The 19,938-nt window shown below is 45.1% G+C and overlaps 1 protein-coding gene across 2 annotated transcripts in view; it reads left to right on the top strand.

Moving 5' to 3' along the window:
- The first annotated feature begins 176 nt into the window (after positions 1-176).
- chchd6b (coiled-coil-helix-coiled-coil-helix domain containing 6b) overlaps positions 177-19,938 on the top strand; it is a 57,210-nt gene continuing 37,448 nt past the window's right edge. Inside the window, exons 1-6 of one of the 2 annotated variants that reach the window (XM_029776229.1) lie at positions 177-431; positions 1,502-1,598; positions 1,838-1,889; positions 2,714-2,888; positions 17,168-17,188; positions 19,422-19,505. In XM_029776229.1, the coding sequence (XP_029632089.1) occupies positions 348-431; positions 1,502-1,598; positions 1,838-1,889; positions 2,714-2,888; positions 17,168-17,188; positions 19,422-19,505 (513 nt within the window). In that variant the 5' untranslated portion in view covers positions 177-347. The remainder of the gene's footprint in view (positions 432-1,501; positions 1,599-1,837; positions 1,890-2,713; positions 2,889-17,167; positions 17,189-19,421; positions 19,506-19,938) is intronic. The other variant, XM_029776230.1, reaches the window with a different exon arrangement.

Here is a 19,938-nt window from a genome sequence, read left to right as displayed (position 1 = left end):
TTTGCCTAACCATAATATTTATTGTACAAACATAGTCCTACACGACGTTTGGATAACTTGATTTTTGGGTTGACAGGGGATGACTACAGAACTACAGTTCCCAGCTCCCTTATGGTCGCCTATGATACAAGATAAAATGTAATTGGAGTCCGATTATGTTATCCACCTATACGCGTTGAGATTACTGGCCATCCTGGAAAGTGACCTTTTCTTGGGGAGTATTTTGACCGCGACGCGCTGTGGCGGCTACTGTTGCTTTCACATTGTCGTAGACTTGTAAAATATCCTAGTGTAGGGCAGCGTGTTTTTAAAAATACAGGTTAGTTAATACAAGCCGACCATTGACCATGGGAGGCAGTGAAAGTACGAGGAGAAAAGTGTCATTCGGCCTGGATGAAGAAGAGAAGGTCACAGTAATTCATGGAGTTAAGGTAAGTAACGTTAAGCGACTGATTAGAAAACGGCGACTTGTCATTGCCAAGTACAAATAATTTGACATGGCGACAGAGAAATGAAATGCAACATAGATCTAATAGGCTATATTTAGTGGATCCGTGACTTTTGGTTGCATTACCGTAGCTCTAGTAAATATAGCAGGCAGTATAGAACGGAAATGGTTGTGTATTTTTAAGCAAATGCAAGTAACAGACCAGCATTCTAATGTAATGTATTCCGGTGTCCTCAAATGAATTCGGTCACGGTTCCCCCCCAGACCGCTATGCGTCGTTGTCTGAACTTGACGGTACACTGTAGCGGCTATATGTAGGCTACAGATAATATTTAACCGTAATGGACTCGTTCTAGGCTGCTACAATATCAACGGACCACATATTTTTGACACACACAATTTATATCGCAAATATTTTAGGCTATGGCTTATAATAATGCAGGTGTAGCTTTGAGCAAAAAGATGGACCGTCAATGTAGGCCGATACGTTTGGATGCATTGTAACGAGAGACTGTCGCGATATGTCGATGTTACAACTGTAATTTATAAAGGAAGTCATTGGCATTTTTTTTAAAAAGTTGCCCTACATAAAGTTATGAAAAACAAATTTGATTTGGTCTAGGGCAGCAAGTTATTGTCAACCCCACTTTGACACCATCTTCTTACATTCTATAATACGTGTGCCCAAATCAACTTGTTTCAATGAATTGGGTCACACTTATGGTGCTCTTATTACTGAATAATTATCTCTGTAATACAGTTGTATTACATGAGGTTTTGTCTACTCATTGCTATACATTAGTTAGGGTAAGGGTTAGTCGACTGTTGTAAGTGCAGTCTAACAGTAGTACTGTTACAATAGTTATTGGCCTAATATACTATTCAGGTGTATTTACAATCCAATACATACACTGGAAAGTGTTCAACTTTGAAAAATAATTTGGCTAGTAGTGTATATTATTTGACACTAAGGTCTTTCTGTAAGCACCCATTGCTTTGAATGTCCGTCTGACCGGTTTTGCACAACGTAACCTATTATTACGCAATTCACAGCTCTCAGGGGACCTTCTCCAGCGGATGCGAGATTCGCAGGGGACAGACAGCGTCAATCCACCGCCATCCCAGCCTGGCAGCCACAAACCTGCACCAGGTATGGAAGAGCGCAACAACCTAAATGCTCAACTCAACTGTAGACTTTGGAGATAATGTAGGCCATTTGGTCCCAGGGAAATAAATGCTTGTAACAGTTTTGGAGATTTTATCATGGACGACAGTAATAGTTAATTGTATTGTGATGTTAGCTGACTGTCTTACGAAAGTGATTATCATGGATTTGGGAAATGGATATGATGCACCGTTTTATAAAGACAATTATTAAATGTATTGCAGGTCCAAGACCTGGCCCCACTGCTGCTGAGGCACAGGAGGAGCTGCGGAGAAAGTGAGTTCAACTGCCACTAGTATACACTTTACACCTGAGAACCATCTCCATTCCTTGGGTGTGGAGGATTTTCTTCCAGTCTAGTAACACACCTGATTACAACAATGTATGTTACTCAAACCTTTGCATAAATCAATACGACTGTTGCATGTGTAGTCTTATCTAAAGTTAGGATTTGACACCTTAGTGCAGTGTCACTCAATCGATTCCTGGAGGACCATTCCTGTGGCACCCCGGGGGATGACTAATCGAATTTACTCTGTGATATCCTTAGGTTGATCGTACGACCTTTCAAGCGATATCGTGTATGGGACTAGACACTAGCCAGACATGTAATTCGTAGACTAAGGGAGCTATCGACACCGCATGTTGATCTTATTTACCGCCAGCAGGGGGGCAGTAGGCCATGTCAACAGCATGGCTCACTATGTGGTTGGAATGCTAACGGCTCATGTCTGTGTCATGCTATATGCTAGGCTAACTAGCGTCTCAGTATAGTTTCGACTTCTCATTAGCCACCTTTGTGACGCCATGGGCCTGTTGCCAAGGCCTAGATGAAACTGCAGTCCATGTGTTTTCCTATAGCAAGGGTGGCCAACCAGGGGTGGCTGATTTAGGTATGCAGGTTTTTGCTCCAGCCCTACTCTATCCTGCCTGATTCAGCTAATCAAGATCCCGATGAGCCGCCGATTAGTTGCCAGGTGTATTAGAGCTGGGCTGGAGCGAAAGCCTGCATACACAGTATCTCCCCACGCAGAGGGTTGGCCACCCCTACATTACAGGTTCAGTGTGTCTCTCATGTTCATCGTATGTCCCGTGTGTAGGTTTGAGAGGGAGCAGGCCCAAGTGCAGGAGCAACTGTTTCGACTGGCCCAGAGGGAAAGAGAAGCAGCAGCAGCCACAGCAGGGAGGAAAGGAGAGGCCCACGACGGCCTGAACCCTGCCGTGCTCCGAGAGAAGGGCAAGACCCACGAGGAGCTGATGAAGGCCAAACAACTGGTGAGTCAGTGGGCTCCTCTCTGCTGCCCTCTAGGGCCCAATCCCAAATGGAAGTCAATGCACTTGTCGAGGTGTAAGAGGATTTGATTGGTATAAGCAAAATGGTAATAGCTCCACCTTGCCCTTTGATAGGCAAGGTGGACATTTCATAATATTATACAAATCCATTTCTCTTAGATCTCCAAGTGCGTATAGTGAATGGTAGAGGTCTTCACGGATCCACCTGTACCCGAATACCCGAGACTCGATCCGGGACCCGAGCGAGTCCGGATACACAATTCCAAATAATGTCACGGGTCTCGAGTATGTGTAATTTTAACTGAATTGTCCGGAAGGGCCTGAATGCGACTGCTGCAGGAGAGAGAGAGAGTGTATAATTTATAATTTATGCTGCTGCTCTTGCTTTTTACGAGAGTGGCGCGTGTATCTTGTTGTTGGCCAATCATGACTCATCAAAGCGGCAATAGGCTACAGCCATATAGCCTCGCTCCGTGTGTGGCAAAAGTTAGGAGCTATCTGATCAATGGATGATGGAATTAAAATGACGGAATTAAAAGTTAAAGGAGAGGGATAGGCTACAACGACCAAGAGCCAACAAGTAGCCAGGCTGCTACTTAATATTCTGAGTGGAGTTGTTGTTATTTGTAACTAGGTTAAGAAAGCACTGCAGCCTCAGTTAGCCTAGCTAGCTAATGTTAGCTAACTTATCTAGCTTCTCCTGGTTTGATGCAGTCAAGACAGGTCCTACGTAATCATGTTTGATGATAAATAGCCTAGCTATGGCAGCTATTAGTCTACGAGAGCGGGCGCTTGGTTGGTTGCTGTCTCTCGTTCCCTCCAGCCTGCTAGAGCGGCATCTCTCTCCCTCTTGTGCTTTATCAGCTCCTGTTAATAAAGTAGCTTATAAAATGACTTTTCTGCTGCTTCCCTCAATCGTATCGAATCAGACCGGGTCTAGATCTGAACAGGTCTATATGGAACGGGTGTAGTTGTCCTCGGGTCCGTTGAGAATGGGTCTCTATATTTAGAAAAAGTATTTATGTATATCGGGTCTGGGTGGGAAAGCCCCAGGTCCGTTTCGGAACAGGTCCAACTTTTTGAACCCGTGAAGACCTCTACAGTAGAGCACGTGTCAAACTCATTCCATGGAGTGCCGAGTTTCTGCGGGTTTTCGTTCCTCCCTTGTACTTGATTGATGAAGTAAGTTCACAAATTAGTCAGGAACTCCCCTCACCTGGTTGTCTTAATTGAAAGAAAATGAAGAAAAAAAACCTGCGGTCACTTGGCCCTCCATGAAATGAGTTTGACACCCCTGGTGTAGGACTTCGGGGTCTATTTGGTATTGAACTAAAGCTCTTCCCTAACTCACTTCCACATAGTTAGCACTCAGTTATCATAGAAATGAATGTCATCAGTATGTCCTAATAATAATATGTGTGAGGACCATAGTAATATCGGAGTTAGTGCCCTTTGCTGTACTAGAAATGCTATAATGGTGTCTAATACCTGAGTATGTCACCTTTCATATCAAGGGAAATGGCACAAATACATCATAATGAGTATTAGCAAATCGAGGTCAAAAAGAGCCAGTTTTAGGCTGGTATTTGATGAGCAATAGCCCTCTTTGAGATAAACATTTTCTGTTAGTGTACAGTGCCCTCTGCTGGTTAGAAAATGAAACGGCGTGGCCTTTGTGAGCTACTGTACCTTGACCACAATAGACTCCAATTAAATGTTATTCTTCAAATGCTTTGTAAACAACAGGTCTCGACTTACAGTGAAGTGCTTACTTACGGCCCTTCCAAACAATGTAGAGAGAAAGAAAATTGAGAAATAATCAAATTAATTACATGTAATAATAAATACACAAGGAGTAACGATAACTTTGCTATATACACAGAGTTCCAGTACCGAGTCGATGTGCCGGGGGTACGAGGTAATTGAGGTAGATGGGTACATATAACTAGGAATAAAGTGACTAGGCAACAGGATAGATAATAAACAGTAGCAAAAAAGTTTGAACAAAATATCTACCCAGACTTTTTGCAAAGTAACTATTTAGAAGTCTTATGGGGTGGGGGTAGAAGCTGTCCTGCACCAACCTCTGTAGCGCCTTGTGGTCGGATGCCAAGCAGTTGCCATACCAAGCGGTGATGCAGCCAGTCAAGATGCTGTCAGTGGTGCAACTGTATAACTTTTTGAGTATCTGATGACCCGTGCCAAATCCTTTCAGCCTCCTGAAGGAGAAGGGGCATTGTCTTGCACTCTTCACGTTGGTGTGTGTGGACAATGATAGATCATTAGTGATGTGGAAACCGAGGAACTTAGTAGGTTTTACAGACTGGTTCAGGGAGAGGTTGAAAAGACCTGTTTAAAGGTCTTACTCACATCGGCTATGGAGAGCGTGATCCTACAGTTGTCTGGAACAGCTGGTGCTCTCATGCATGGTTCAGTGTTGCTTGTCTCAAAGTGAGCGTTGAAGGCATTTAGCTCGTCTGGAAGGCTCACATTTAGCTCATCTGGTAAACTAGTCCTACTTAGTTGACATTCATTTTCCACCCCAACTAAGCACATTACTGATAAAACACTATTGTATGAAGGTGAAGGAAATTGATATTTGTGCGTGCCTTCGTGCAAGCACGTGCACAAACGCATGCGGGTTTGATTGCTCAGTCAAGTCTTAAGAAGCAGCTAATTGCAGCGCACACTACAGTTCGAGTGCACTGACTCACTCTGGTCGTCTGTTTTACTCCCCACTCTCCCAGTTGCTTTTTTTTTTAAACAGAGTTGGCTTTAATGAATATTGAAATGTATTTATCTGGTTGGGTTTTCATTGCTTTGGCCACCAAGCTTAATGATGTTCTATTATAATGAGTCACCTGAGTCTCCGTGATTGCCTTGTTTTTGTAATTTTCTTGTTTTAATGACAAATTGGTACCGTTTGTCCATGTGCGTTTGGAGAGGATAAACACCAACCATTGCATTGTTTTCAACCACCGACGTGATAGAATAGAAAATCACTTTTAGCAAGTTTCTTTTGACCATTGGGCTCTTTTGACAGGTGTGAACCCGCTGTCAGACAGATCACAACTGCGGTATTTCGGTGTGTGTGTGAGTCTGTATGTGCATGCTTAGTTTGACACGCCAGGTGTTGTTTTAGCCACTGCTGTGTTCAGAGTTTGATCAGTGGTGAGAGAGATCATGCCCTGGAGATAGTAGTGTTGACATAACTGCTGTTCCTCCTCCTGTTTTGCTGTCCCTCTCTCCTTTCTCGTTGTCTCTCTGTATTCTCACATGCCTGCTTCCTCTCAGACACAGACCCAACACACACACACACACACACACACACACACACACACACACACACACACACACACACACACACACACACACACACATAGGACTAAATGGGTAATGGGGAGTGATTTTGACAGCGTGCCTCTTGCTCCGTGGAGTATTTCGGAACAGTGTTACATCCGATCCTTCTCTGACCTTTTCCTCACCTATCGCAACTGCGCTGTGTTTACAAGTTGTTGGTTTGGATTGTGTGTGGAGTTGGAGTGTGTGTGTGAGGGTGAGAGAGAGAGGGTGGGTGAGAGGGAGTGTGTGTGTGTGTGTGTGGGTGAGAGAGAGAGAGCGGGTGTGTGTGTGTGTGGGTGGGTGAGAGAGAGAGAGAGGGTGGGTGAGAGGGAGGGAGTGTGTGTGTGTGTGGGTGAGAGAGAGAGAGAGGGTGGGTGAGAGGGAGTGTGTGTGGGTGAGAGAGAGAGAGAGAGAGAGAGGGTGGGTGAGAGTGTGCGTTTGTGTGTGTGGGTGAGAGAGAGAGAGAGGGTGGGTGAGAGAGAGTGCGTTTGTGTGTGTGAGGGCGAGAGTGTGTGTGTGAGAAAGCGATCTATATTCCATATTCGTTTTTACTGTATGCCTCTGCTCATTGCTCTCTTGCCACAAGTTGCTTTCCATCCAGGGGCGCAGTTTGACCCTGTGCCCACCTCAACTGTATGTCGGATGTGTTCTTTCTGGGGGAGGTTGAGAACCGAGCAGAGGACATATTTCCATTGTCCGTTCGAACATATGGACAATAAAGTTGTATTCCGTGTTTTGTATCTCAAAGTTTCAGTCTCATCTGATCGCCTTAGTGTATGATTCTACACTAGCAACATCCTCCTATGTTCGAATGCAGGTCTCCTTTCGTTGTAACTAGACTAACTTCTGGAGTGCACTTCTGAGAGGGAGAGAAAGGAAGAGACTGAGGGAAGAGGAGGCATAGCAGGTCTCCCGTCATTTTAACTAGACTAACCTCTGGAGTGCACTTTTAGAATAGACGACAAAGCACATTAGCATAAAACGTTGTTTCCTCCACCGCTCTTTTCTTTCATTAGCACCTGCTTTCGTTCCCATCACCCCTCTCTGCAAATATACTCTTCTTCTTTAGCAGACACTACACACACACACACCCCCCAGAATGGGGGAATACATTCCGAGCTCACACATACAGGAATAACCATCTGCTTCAAAGACATGTTGATTGAGTTTGGAGTCATGAAGTGTTTGAAAAGCTAGTTGGTGGTGACAGGTTTTCTATAACTGTGTTATAGGTGTCTGTATGTTTGTCTCTGTCTGTTTATCTCTCTCTCTGTGTGTGTGTGTGTGTGTGTGTGTGTGTGTGTGTGTGTTTGGAGGTGCAAGTCACATCATTCCTGTACACAACCATCCAGAATCCTAATGAAAGTATTCACTACCGTTCAAAGGTTTTGGGTCACTTAGAAATGTCCTTGTTTTTGAAAGAAAAGCAACTTTTTTGTGTCCATTAAAATAACATTTATCAGAAATACAGTGTAGACTTTGTTAATGCTGTAAATAACTATTGTAGCTTGAAACGGCAGATAAAAAAAATGGAATATCTACATAGGCGTACAGAGACCCATTATCAGCAACCGTCACTCCTGTGTTCCAATGGCATGTTGTGTTAGCTAATCCAGGTTTATAATTTTAAAAGGCTAATTGATCATTAGAAAACCCTTTTACAATTATGTTAGCACAGCTGAAAACTATTGTGCTGATTAAAGAAGCAATAAAACTGGCCTTCTTTAGACTAGTTGAGTATCTGGAGCATCAGCATTTGTGGGTTCGATTACAGGCTCAAAATGACTAGAAGCAAATAACTTTCATCTGAAACTCGTCAGTCTATTCTTGTTCTGAGAAACGAAGGCTATTCCATGCGAGAAATTGCCAAGAAACTGAAGATCTCGTGCAACGCTGTGTACTACTCCCTTCACAGAACAGCGCAAACTGTCTCTAACCAGAATAGAAAGAGGAGTGGGAGGCCCCGGTGCACAACTGAGCAAGAGGACAAGTACATTAGAGTGTCTAGTTTGAGAAACAGACGTCTCACAAGTCCTCAACTGGCAGCTTCATTAAATAGTACCCGCAAAACTCCAGTCTCAACGTCAACAATGAAGAGGTGACTCCGGGATGCTGGCCTTCTAGGCAGAGTTGCAATGACAAAGCCATATCTCAGACTGGCCAATAAAAATAAAATATTAAAATGGGCAAAAGAACACAGACACTGGACAGAGATATGGCTTTTTCTTTGCAACTCTGCCTAGAAGGCCAGCATCTGTGTGAGAGCGAAGTCTTGCATCTTGCTAATCTCAATATCTGCGGTGCTGCTCGTGGCAACGTCTACCTTTTTTAAGCAAGTCTTCCGATGTTCAGACTCATAAAAAGCAGAAACGTTCCTATCTTCACCACTAGATGGCAGTAGTAGAGCTTATTTCCCATATCTAGGATATGAACCAGAATTGATCCGTGCCCAGCACAGCAACATGTGCTGTACTCTAACCAGACTTAATTTTTTATTCCCCCCACCTCTCTCCTGTGTGAGTGTGTGTGTGTGTGTGTGTGTGTGTGTGTGTGTGTGCGCACGCGAAAAGGACTGGGAAAGATGAGCCACTGCAGTGCTTTTGACACTGTCCAAAAGAACGATGATGAAAGGCCCAACATTCATTAAAGTCAAGGCTGGGAAAAACACACACGGACACACATCCTAGCTGGCATCTATCAGCAGCTCACGCTCTGCATGTTAACACAGACACCCTGCTGCTGCAGGCTGGGGAACGGACCGGTTATGACTACGTCCTCACTCCAGTCTACACCTTCCCATCCCCATTACAGCCACTATTTTCTACATTGTACAATAATAGTGAAACATAAAAACGATGAAATAACACATATGGAATCATGTAGTAACCAAAAAAGTGTTAAACAAATCAAAATGTATTTTATATTTGAGATTCTTCAAAGTAGCCACCCTTTGCCTTGATGACAGCTTTTCAAACTCGTGGCATTCTCTCAACCAGCTTCACCTGGAATGCTTTTCCAACAGTCTTGAAGGAGTTCTCACACGGTGGTTGAAACCAAAAATCTCAAATTTGGCCTCATCAGACCAGATTTCCACCGGTCTAATGTCCATTCCTTGTGTTTCTTGGCCCAAGCAAATCTCTTATTATTATTATTATTATTATTATTATTATTAGTGTCCTTTAGTAGTCCTTTAGTAGTAGTGCAGCAATTCGACCATGAAGCCGGATTCACGCAGTCTCCTCTGAACAGTTGATGTAGAGATGTGTCTGTTACATGAACTCTGAGGCATTTATTTGGGCAGCAATTTCTGAGGCTGTTAACTCTAATGAACTTATCCCAGTAATTCTGGGTCTTCCTTTCCTGTGGAGGTCCTCATGAGAGCCAGTTTCATCATAGCGCTTGATGGTTTTTGCAACTGCACTTGAAGAAACTTTCAACGTTCTTGACATTTTCTGGATTGACTGACCTTGTCGTTTCTTGTCACAACACAACTGATTGGCTCACACGCATTAAGAAGGAAGGAAATTCCACAAATTAACTTTTGACGAGGCACACCTGTTAATTGAAATGCATTCCAGGTGACTACCTCATGAAGCTGGTTGAGAGAATGCCAAGCGTGTGCAAAGATGTCATCAAGGCATAGGGTGGCTACTTTGAAGAATTTAAAATAAAAATATATTTTCATTTGTTAAAAAAAAGTTTAACTACATGATTCCATACGTGTTATTTCATAGTTTTGATGTCTTCACTATTATTCTACAATGTAGAAAATAAACTCAGCAAAAAAAGAAACGTCCCTTTTTCAGGACCCTCTTTCAAAAATAATTCATAAAAATCCAAATTTCACAGATCTTCCTTGTAAAGGGTTTAAACACTGTTTCCCATGCTTGTTCAATGAACCATAAACAATTAATGAACATGCACCTGTGGAACGGTCGTTAAGACACTAACAGCTTACAGACAGTAGGCAATTAAGGTCACAGTTATGAAAACTTAGGACACTAAAGAGGCCTTTCTACTGACTCTGAAAAACACCAAAGGAAAGATGCCCAGGGTCCCTGCTCATCTGTGTGAACGTGCCTTAGGCATGCTGCAAGGAGGCATGAGGACTGCAGATGTGGTCAGAGCAATAAATTGCAATGTCCGAACTATGAGACGCCTAAGACAGCGAGACAGGACGGCCAGCGGATTGACCTCGCAGTAGCAGACCACGTGTAACAACACCTGCACAAGATCGGTACATCCGAACATCACACCTGTGAGACAGGTACAGGATGGCAACAACAACTGCCCGAGTTACACCAGGAACGCACAATCCCTCCATCGGTGCTCAGACTGTCCGCAATAGGCTAAGAGAGGCTGGACTGAGGGCTTGTAGGCCTGTTGTAAGGCAGGTCCTCACCAGACATCACCGGCAACAACGTCACCTATGAGCACAAACCCACCGTCGCTGGACCAGACGGGAATGGCAAAAAGTGCTCTTCACTGACAAGTCGCGGATTTGTCTCACCAGGGGTGATAGTCGGATTCGTGTTTATCGTCAAACGAATGAGCGTTACACCAAGGCCTGTACTCTGGAGCGGGATCGATTTGGAGGTGGAGGGTCCGTCATGGTCTGGGGCGGTGTGTCACAGCATCATCGGACTGAGCTTGTCGTCATTGCAGGCAATCTCAACACTGTGTGCGTTACAGGGAAGACATCCTCTTCCCTCATGTGGTACCCTTCCTGCAGGCTCATCCTGACATGACCCTCCAGCATGACAATGCCACCAGCCATACTGCTCGTTCTGTGCGTGATTTCCTGCAAGACAAAAATGTCAGTGTTCTGCCATGGCCAGCGAAGGGCCCAGATCTCAATCCCATTGAGCACATCTGGGACCTGTTGGATCGGAGGTGAGGGCTAGGGCCATTCCCCCCAGAAATATCCGGGAACTTGCAGGTGCCTTGGTGGAAGAGTGGGGTAACATCTCACAGCAAGAACTGGCAAATCTGGTGCAGTCCATGAGGAGGAGATGCACCACAGTACTTAATGCAGCTGATGGCCACACCAGCTACTGACATTACTTTTGATTTTGACCCCTCCTTTGTTCAGGGACACATTATTCAATTTCTGTTAGTCACATGTCTGTGGAACTTGTTCAGTTTATGTCTCAGTTGTTGAATCTTATGTTCATACAAATATTTACACATGTTAAGTTTGCTGAAAATAAACGCAGTTGACAGTGAGGACGTTTCTTTTTATTGCTGAGTTTAGTAAAAAAAATTTTTTTTTAAATGAGTAGGTGTGTCAAGTTTTGACTGGTACTGTATATGTATTTAATTTTTAATTTAAATTTTTAAATTCAGGGGGTGCTGCATCACCCTCAGCACCCCTACTTCCCGCGGCTATGGTCGTCGGCCGTTAGCTGCGTCTTTGGAATACCGCTAGCAAGCAACGGCTCCGTGCTTGAGCGGGATAGAAAGGCAGCTCGTCAGTGGGAATGGGAGAGACTGAAAGAGAGAGAGAGATGTGAAAAAAAAAAAAAAAAGAGAGAGTGGAGGAGAGAGAGCTCGGTGTGTTGACCTATTACCTGTGAAATCCTTTACAGGTCTGGGGCTAGGGTTTGATTTGGAATTGGGTGATTAACCTATTGGGTGCAGTCCCATGATTTGAGTTCCTGACCCACACACTCACACACACACCGTCAAACCCCCCCTGTAAGCTCTCCTCTCCAAGGGGAACCTACACTGCGAGGAGAAGAGAAGAGAAAAGCAACGTTAGGCTCCAGATCCACCCGGCCCTTATCAGTCTATGTAATCACCAGACTTGACATCTTTTGTGCATGTTAAAGCCGTTAAGCGCCATTCTCTCAGCTCTCCCCCTCCACACCCCCCCCAACCTTCCCTACCGATGCCAGCCTCAGGCAATTGCTGACGAGTCGACCGCACGGGCTGAGGAGATTTTTATCCCCGCCGTGGCTCGCAAGCGGGACGTCTGGCTGTAATCCTGGCGGCGCAAAGGGCAAGTGAGTAGGTGTGGATCGGAATAATGTGAGCTCAGATCAAAATGATTGCCAGATGTAATGAGGCAGTGGGAAGAGGAGCGTTTTGAATGGTCTCGTTTGATTGTCAACCCCTGTGTTTTCCAGTGGATTTAGGTTCTGAGATAATGGTTATAGTGTTCATGGGGACAGAGTGTGTGATGACGACAAGGTTTTTGAATTGTCCAAATCAAAATGGGGTTCAGTGTATTTGCTCCTGTTCATGACGGTGCCTGCTTTTGTTCCAGCCCTGTTGTAAATGCACTTGATTCTACTCATCAGGAGCTTGATTGCTGATTCAGAGCAGGGATGGAACAAAATCCTGCACACCAGGAGAAGGGTTGGCCAACTCTTAATACAGCAGTATTAGGTCCCAATTGGGTCAAAACTGGATTCTGATATACACAACATAACCAAAAGTATGTGGACACCTGCTCGTCTCATTCCAAAATCATGGGTATTAATATGGAGTTGGTCCCCCCCTTTGCTGCTATAACAGCCTCCACTCTTCTGGGAAGGCTTTCCACTAGATGTTGCAACATTGCTGCGGGGATTTGCTTCCATTCAGCCATGAGCATTAGTGAGGTCGGGCACTGATGTTGGGTGATTATGTCTGGCTTGCAGTCTGCGTTCCAATCCCAAAGGTGTTTGATGGAGTTGAGGTCAGGGCTCTGTGCAGGCCAGTCAAGTTCTTCCACACCGATATCGACAAACCATTTCTGTATGAATCTCGCTTTGTGCACGGGGGCATTGTCATGCTGAAACAGGAAAGGGCCTTTCCCAAACCTTTGCCACAAAGTTGGAAGCACAGAATGGTCTAGAATGTCATTGTATGCTGTAGTGTTAAGATCTCTCTTCACTGGAACTAAGGGGCCTAGCCCGAACCAATGAAAACAGCCCCAGATCATTATTCCTTCTCCATCAAACTTTACAGTTGGCAATATGCATTCGGGCAGGTAGCGTTTTCCTGGCATCAGCCAAACCCCGATTTGTGCCAGATGGTGAAGCGTGATTCATCACTCCAGAGAAAGCATTTCCACTGCTCCAGAGTCCAATGGCGGCAAGCTTTACATCATCCAGCCGATGATTGGCACTGCACATGGTGATCTTAGGCTTGTGTGCGGCTGCTCAGCCACGGAAACCCATTTCATGAAGCTCCCGACGAACAGTTATTGTGCTGATGTTGCTTCCAGGGGCAGTTTGGAACTCTGTAGTGAGGTTGCCACCGAGGACAGTAGATTTTTACATGCCACGGGCTTCAGCACTCGGCAGTCCCGTTCTGTGAGCTTGTGTGGGCTACCACTTCGCGGCTGAGCCGTTGTTGCTCCTGGACATTTCCACTTCACAATAACAGCACTTACAGTTGACCGAGGCAGCTCTAGCAGGGCAGACATTTTATGAACTGACTTGTTGGAAAGGTGGCATCCTATGACGGTGCGACGTTGAAAGTTACTGAGCTCTTCAGTAAGGCCATTCTACTGCCAATGTTTGTCTATGGAGATTGCATGGCTGTGTGCTGGAGTTTATACACCTCCCTCCCTCTCGCGCGCCATATTATTCCACCAGTCTGTACTTAGAATAAGCAGGCTGATAAAGTGCTAATTCATTTAGCATCCCTGAGCTATGTGAGGAGTACACACATTTAATGAGCATACAGATAGACTAACTAATTTACGCCTGTAATTCCACTCTGTGCGCGCGTGCGTGCGTGGGAGCACAGATCAGGACAGTACCTGGTCCATTTAGAGAAGGTGTATGAGTGTGTTTGAGGCTGAAAAGGAGAAGACTGAGAAAAGGGTTTACCGCATGTGTTTCTGTAAGTAAGATTTATTTTTGGCTTACTGTATCTGTGTGTACCTGGAGCTCGTACCTGTTACTTTCAGATGGGGGTAACCACTCAGAAACAATTTAAACCCAGAAACCTCTTTTATACACATTTTACTTTCAGCCCTTAGACATTCCCATAACCTGAATTTGACCTATTCTTCAACATTTACATTTGATTAACTTCTGAAAATAACAGCGCAAAACATGCACACAAACTGGCACAACCAGTTTACCCGGTATTACTGGGATTGTATTGTATCTCTTTCCTTCCCCTTGCTCTCTTTTCTCCTTTTATCCCTACCGCTGTCACTTTCTCTGTTCATCTCTTCCCCTCTCTCTTTCTCTCTCTATCTGTATATATCTCCTCTCTCTCACTTTCTCTCTCTGTGTATCTCCTCTCTCTCACTTTCTCTCTCTGTGTATATATCTCCTCTCTCTGTATCTGTATATCTCTCCTTCTCTCTCTCCAGTTTGGACACCAACACAGACTACCAAACGACGCCAAAACCCTCCTCCCCAAACACACAGATTTTATTCAAATGTTCTATTTGCATAATTCCTCATTTGCATAATTGATTTCCTAGGAAGCGCTTCTCTCCATGCGAGTCGGTGTGTGTTTGTGAGACCCAAAGGTCTCGTCCGCTCAGTCACACACACACACACACACCAACACACTCCCATTCTCTCAGTTCCCATTAGATTTGGGATATTGAATTCGAGCTAACTAGCATATCTGTTTGCTATGGTACTGCCTCTTAGGTCACCAGATGCACCAGGTTGGCAACGGTTTGTGCCACGCTTAGATTACGGTTGAAACTCTCTCGGTTTGGCAGGGGGTGGGGTTGTGTTATCTACCAGGGGTGGCAGCAGGCTGTGAACAGCCACTCTAGCCCAATGGAAAAACACCACATCTAGCCTATCTGATGGACACGGGTGTGGCTGTGTTGTGCCCAGACGGTTAGCCTGAGTTGAACTATAATGAGGTCTGTGTGTGTTTGGTCAAAATGATTTTAGGAAACAATGCACCCGCACAAACACACACACACACACACACACACACACACACACACACACACACACACACACACAGAGACACACACACTCATTTGTGTATGTAACTCAACAATGATTATGCTTGGGAGCATTTGTCTTCGAGCATATGTTGAGAAGAAGTGGTAGAACTTGCACGGGTAAGATGTAAGGTTTGAGTTGACTGCTTGTCCCTCGGGGAACCCTGGGCTCGGGTAACCAATGGACAAAATAATTGATTTGCTGAATGGCCATCAGACAATTTACAGACCATTTGTGGAGCTTGATGGAGTGTAAATTCAAACCCTTAAGTTGGTCTATGTGCGTGTGTCTCAGCTAACCCCTTAACCCACTAACACTCTGGCCGCATCCCAAATGGCGCACTATTCCCCATATAATGCACTACTTTTGACCAGAGCTCTGTGCACTATATAGGGAATATGGTGCCAGTTGGGACCAAGACTCTGAGTGTTCTAAAGAGAGGGGAGGTTCAAATAGTAACAGATGGTATGGGCTGTAACCGCTTCACACCGCACGCCTCTGTGAGCTCACCTCATTTAGCTCAATGGGACTTTTTATGGGCCGTGGCCATATTATATTAGCCTACTCTGCCATTCTACTTCATTTACTTCTATGACCCTGGGTCCAGTATAAGGCCATCCTGCTATTCTACTTCATTTACTTCCTTGATCCTGGGTCCAGTATAAGGCCATCCTGCTATTCTACTTTATTTACTTCCTTGATCCTGGGTCCAGTATAAGGCCATCCTGCTATTCTACTTCATTTACTTCTGTGACCCTGGGTCCAGTATAAGGCCATCCTGCTATTCTACTTCATTTACATCTATGACCCTGGGTCCAGTGGTGGAGTGCTATTCAGTGTTTACCAATTGCTTCTTCTATAGGACTCCCAGGACGGTGCTTTTTATTGTTCCAGTCGGGCACTGGTCTGACCTGACCCAACGAATGAAGAGCCCGGACATTAGTTGATAAGTTGGATCAGCTTTGTCAGCGCTGGTCCGAGAGAGAAATGTTCTGCGTCACTATCGGGTGCGGTTACGGAGCAGGAGCGGTCGGTCGTAATAAACGTGGATGACAATGTTCAACTTGTATTTAAAGTGGTCAAAAAGGCCGTAGAAGTATGTATATGGTGTAACCAGCATGTTACATTTTAGAGCAAGGGTCTCCATGCCAATAATGTTTCCGGAGAGCTACTAGAAGTGAAGGCGTTTTGTTCCAGCCCAGCCGCAAAACACCTGATACAACTCGCCAAGGTACAGACTGAAGGTCAGATACAAAATAGCCCTAGCTAGATGTTTCCGATGCATGTTCTTAAAGAGCTGGTGGGGAGTGGTGTGGTTGTTGTACCCCAACAGATATTGTAACTAAGCCAGACTACTGTATCTCCTAACCTTACAACCCCTTCCTCTACTACATCACGAATGTAAACACTTTCACTTCCTCCCCTCCCCTGACCTTTCCAGTTCCTCTTCTGTGCGAACCTCACCTCTTTAATCTCAGTTCATCATCCGTGTGTCTCGCTCGGCGCTCATTCTGTACATCGAGACTTAATAATTAGCCTCACGTGGGCTCTGTCCGGTGAAGAATGGTCTTTGTGAGATTACACAATGTTCTTTCTATTTTTTAACCCCCCCCCCTTCTTATCCCTCTGTCCTCCTCTCATCTCTGTACTGTCTCCTTAATCATGAGCTATGGCACGGCGCTCGTGTTTTAACCCTGTTTGGTTTCATGGCAGGCGAACGCCAGCTAGCCGAGTGCAGCTCCCAGCGTTGTCTGCTATAGCAGCCTGACTCGATTAATCACTGCACTAACCTTGTGTGTTCTGCTTTTCTCCCCCCCCCCCCCCTTCTTTCCGTTTCTCTTTCTCTCTCCGATCTCGCTACCTGCTCTCTTTCACTGTATCCGCCGTCTCACCCTACTCCTCTCTTCCTGTTTTCTCTCTCTCAACTCCCCTTCGCCCCCCCCGCTCTCTTTCTCTCATCCCCCTGCCCTCCCTCTCTCTTCCGCGCTCTCTCTCTCCCAGACAGCAGAAGTGGATGCTTGGGTAAGCAGGAGCGGCTGCTCGCTGTTAATCTTACTTTCCTCTTTCCCTCCATTCAAATGTCATGTTTTCATTGTGCATTAAAGCAAGGCTCTGAGCATGCCTCCTCCCTCGCCCCGTCCCACCCGCCGCCGCCTCGTCACCAACAACACTTTGGGAGGTATTCAGCTAGAAAATTGCACATCATCTGCTGCTGCTGGGCTGAGGTGATTCTCTCCCCCCCTCCACCACCACCACCACCACCGCCAGCCTCACTCACAACAGACAGCAGCTGGAGTAGAAGAGCGAGAAAGAGAGGAGGGGTGGAGGTTGTGTGTTGGTGGAGGGGGGGGGTGATTACATTGGATGTAATGTAGGTGTGTATGTAAGGGGGTGGGATGTGTGTGTGCGTGTTTGTGCGCGGCTGTTCTGCACTTGTAAAGATAAGACGCCATAAAACAAGAGTACTTCATCGATCTCCGAAAGGTAAATGTCATCGCACCATATTGCACATACAGCAACCAACATCAGTCAACATTTTATGTCATTACATGAAAATGTGCAGACTGCACACGCACAACCTGTATCCCCTTGGACAGTTGAATGAGCAACTTCCTCTTGTGTTTCTTGCCCACCACCAGGAGTGCCTCAATCTGAACTCTATGGTCTTGTGTCGACTCTGGAAATCCAGCCCAGTCCAATCCGCCCTCCACTTCTATTGTCATTTTGAATGAGAATAATTCCCTTCTTCTCAGCATGATTTGGCAGAAGAAGGGCATGCCGTGCTATGTTGTTGTTTTGTCCTTACTCCTAGTCTGGAATATGGATCCTGGACTAAGTCCTGTTCGTATTGTATGTATGCCCAGCCTTTGTGTACTTAGGCAAGCCATGATTTAGAGACTGACGGCTTGTAAAGGACACTTTCTATGTTCGTAATGGGATACTCAATGAGTGTATACTGCCTTTCATCACCTTTATAAGGCTATATAAGACTTGCGATAAGGATTAATAACACTCATGGCTACTTATAAGAGACAAGGCAGATGCATTAAACAGATGGCTCGTAGAAAGCTATAATGACGTCTTCATATAGCCGCCATTCTGCCTATGCTGTGCTTATAAAGCCTTATAATGCTTCGTAAAGGCCTTTGACTCATGTTCATTGACCATTTCTTCTCTCTCTCCGCAGCTCTGCTCCGTCTTTCCATCGCCTCGTGGGCTTGCCTGTTTGTCTTGACTAAACGGTACCACTTCACTTAAAGCTCTCTTGACGCCGAGTCGAGTTCAGCAATGAAATTCAACAGCTGAACTCGCCAAACGGCAATTGATAGCAGTGTCAACTGATGTAGCTACTATTTGGAATAACAATTAAAAAAAAAGGCACGCAGTTGGATAGTGGACTGCTTATTAGCCTATGTCCGACACTGTGCATCAGGAAAGGATATTGTGTAAATGTAACGCTGGTAGCTATGACTTCCTGGGACTGACCTTATGTCAGTCTTTAGAACATGTTATGCCAGCTGTAGAGTGTATGCCGGGGGGGGGGGGGGGGGAGATGGTGTATGTTTAAGTGAAGTGCTACGAGCTTTGACATTTCTTCTTGTTATTTTGCATGCTGCCAAGCCATTGCCAGGCTGTGGTCTCCGCCTCAGTTTCAGCTACAGCTTTGCCACAGTGGGCTCTAAAGCTTGAGGGCCCACACCTCATAACCCGCTGCCTGCTTTCCTCTGCTGCTGCCGCCGCTGCCTTGATGTCGCGATGTATCAGGAAGCAGGGTCAACGCAGACAGGCAGTCGCAGTCACACACACACACAGCCACTCCAGTGTGGTCTTGTAAGTGCAGAGGAGATCAGACCTACTCTCAAAAGTAGTAGTAGTATAGGCTAACACTTTATTTGGATAGTTCCCCATAGATGGTTTATATTGTGTTCAACAAACTATTAAACGAACTATTCACTAACCTTATCCTAGACCTAAACCCATTCCTAGCCCTACCCCCCCAACCACCTGTAGAATAATAATACAACCTCCTACGTCTTCCCGTTGCGATACATTCCATTAGTGCCATTGATAACAGTGACGCTTGAGATGTCTTAAGCACTTTTCAGTGACCGCTTCAAGTTCTGTTCGAAATAAAACCAAGGTCTTTGCAAATTCTGTCGAATCTGCCAGAAACTCCTCAGCTGTTTTAGAGGAGCCACCTTCTACTGAAGTCCGTCCACCGTGTTTAACCCTCCCGTCTCTCTGTCCTTTTCAGGCCAAGCAGCTGGAAAAGAAAGAGGCTGAACTGCAACACCTGGCGGCCTTCTACAAGGAACAGCTACATATCTTAGAGAAGAAGGTAAGGACGACACTACGAAGTATATAGGAGTGGAGGGAAGTTTTAGAAATGTGTGCTAATGAAAACAAATACAATCAAACTCTCTTTAAAATCGCAACACATTTACAGTAGAAACAACACAACAAACGAGAACAATACATTATTTAATTTTTTTAAAGCACAAATGATGTCTAACATGACAAAATTGTGGATTTTTATAGGTCCATCTAACATATTGCAAACATATTGATTTTGGCACTTAATGAACCAGGCCAGCCGTATAGGACAGGGATGAGCATCTCCTGTCCTTTGGGGGCCTGAGAACCTGCTGGTTTTATTTCATGCCTGGCATTTCTTTGGCACACTGATGTCCAATAATTGCTCACGGAGTGCACAGAAGTCAGTTGTAAATGAACTGAATGTTTTTCTACATGTTCAGAAATACGGTAGAGTA

Source organism: Salmo trutta, chromosome 14 (genome assembly GCF_901001165.1).
Source record: "Salmo trutta chromosome 14, fSalTru1.1, whole genome shotgun sequence".
Lineage (NCBI taxonomy): Eukaryota > Metazoa > Chordata > Actinopteri > Salmoniformes > Salmonidae > Salmo > Salmo trutta.
Note: the sequence above shows the minus strand (reverse complement) of the source record. Positions and strands in the feature narration are given on the sequence as shown.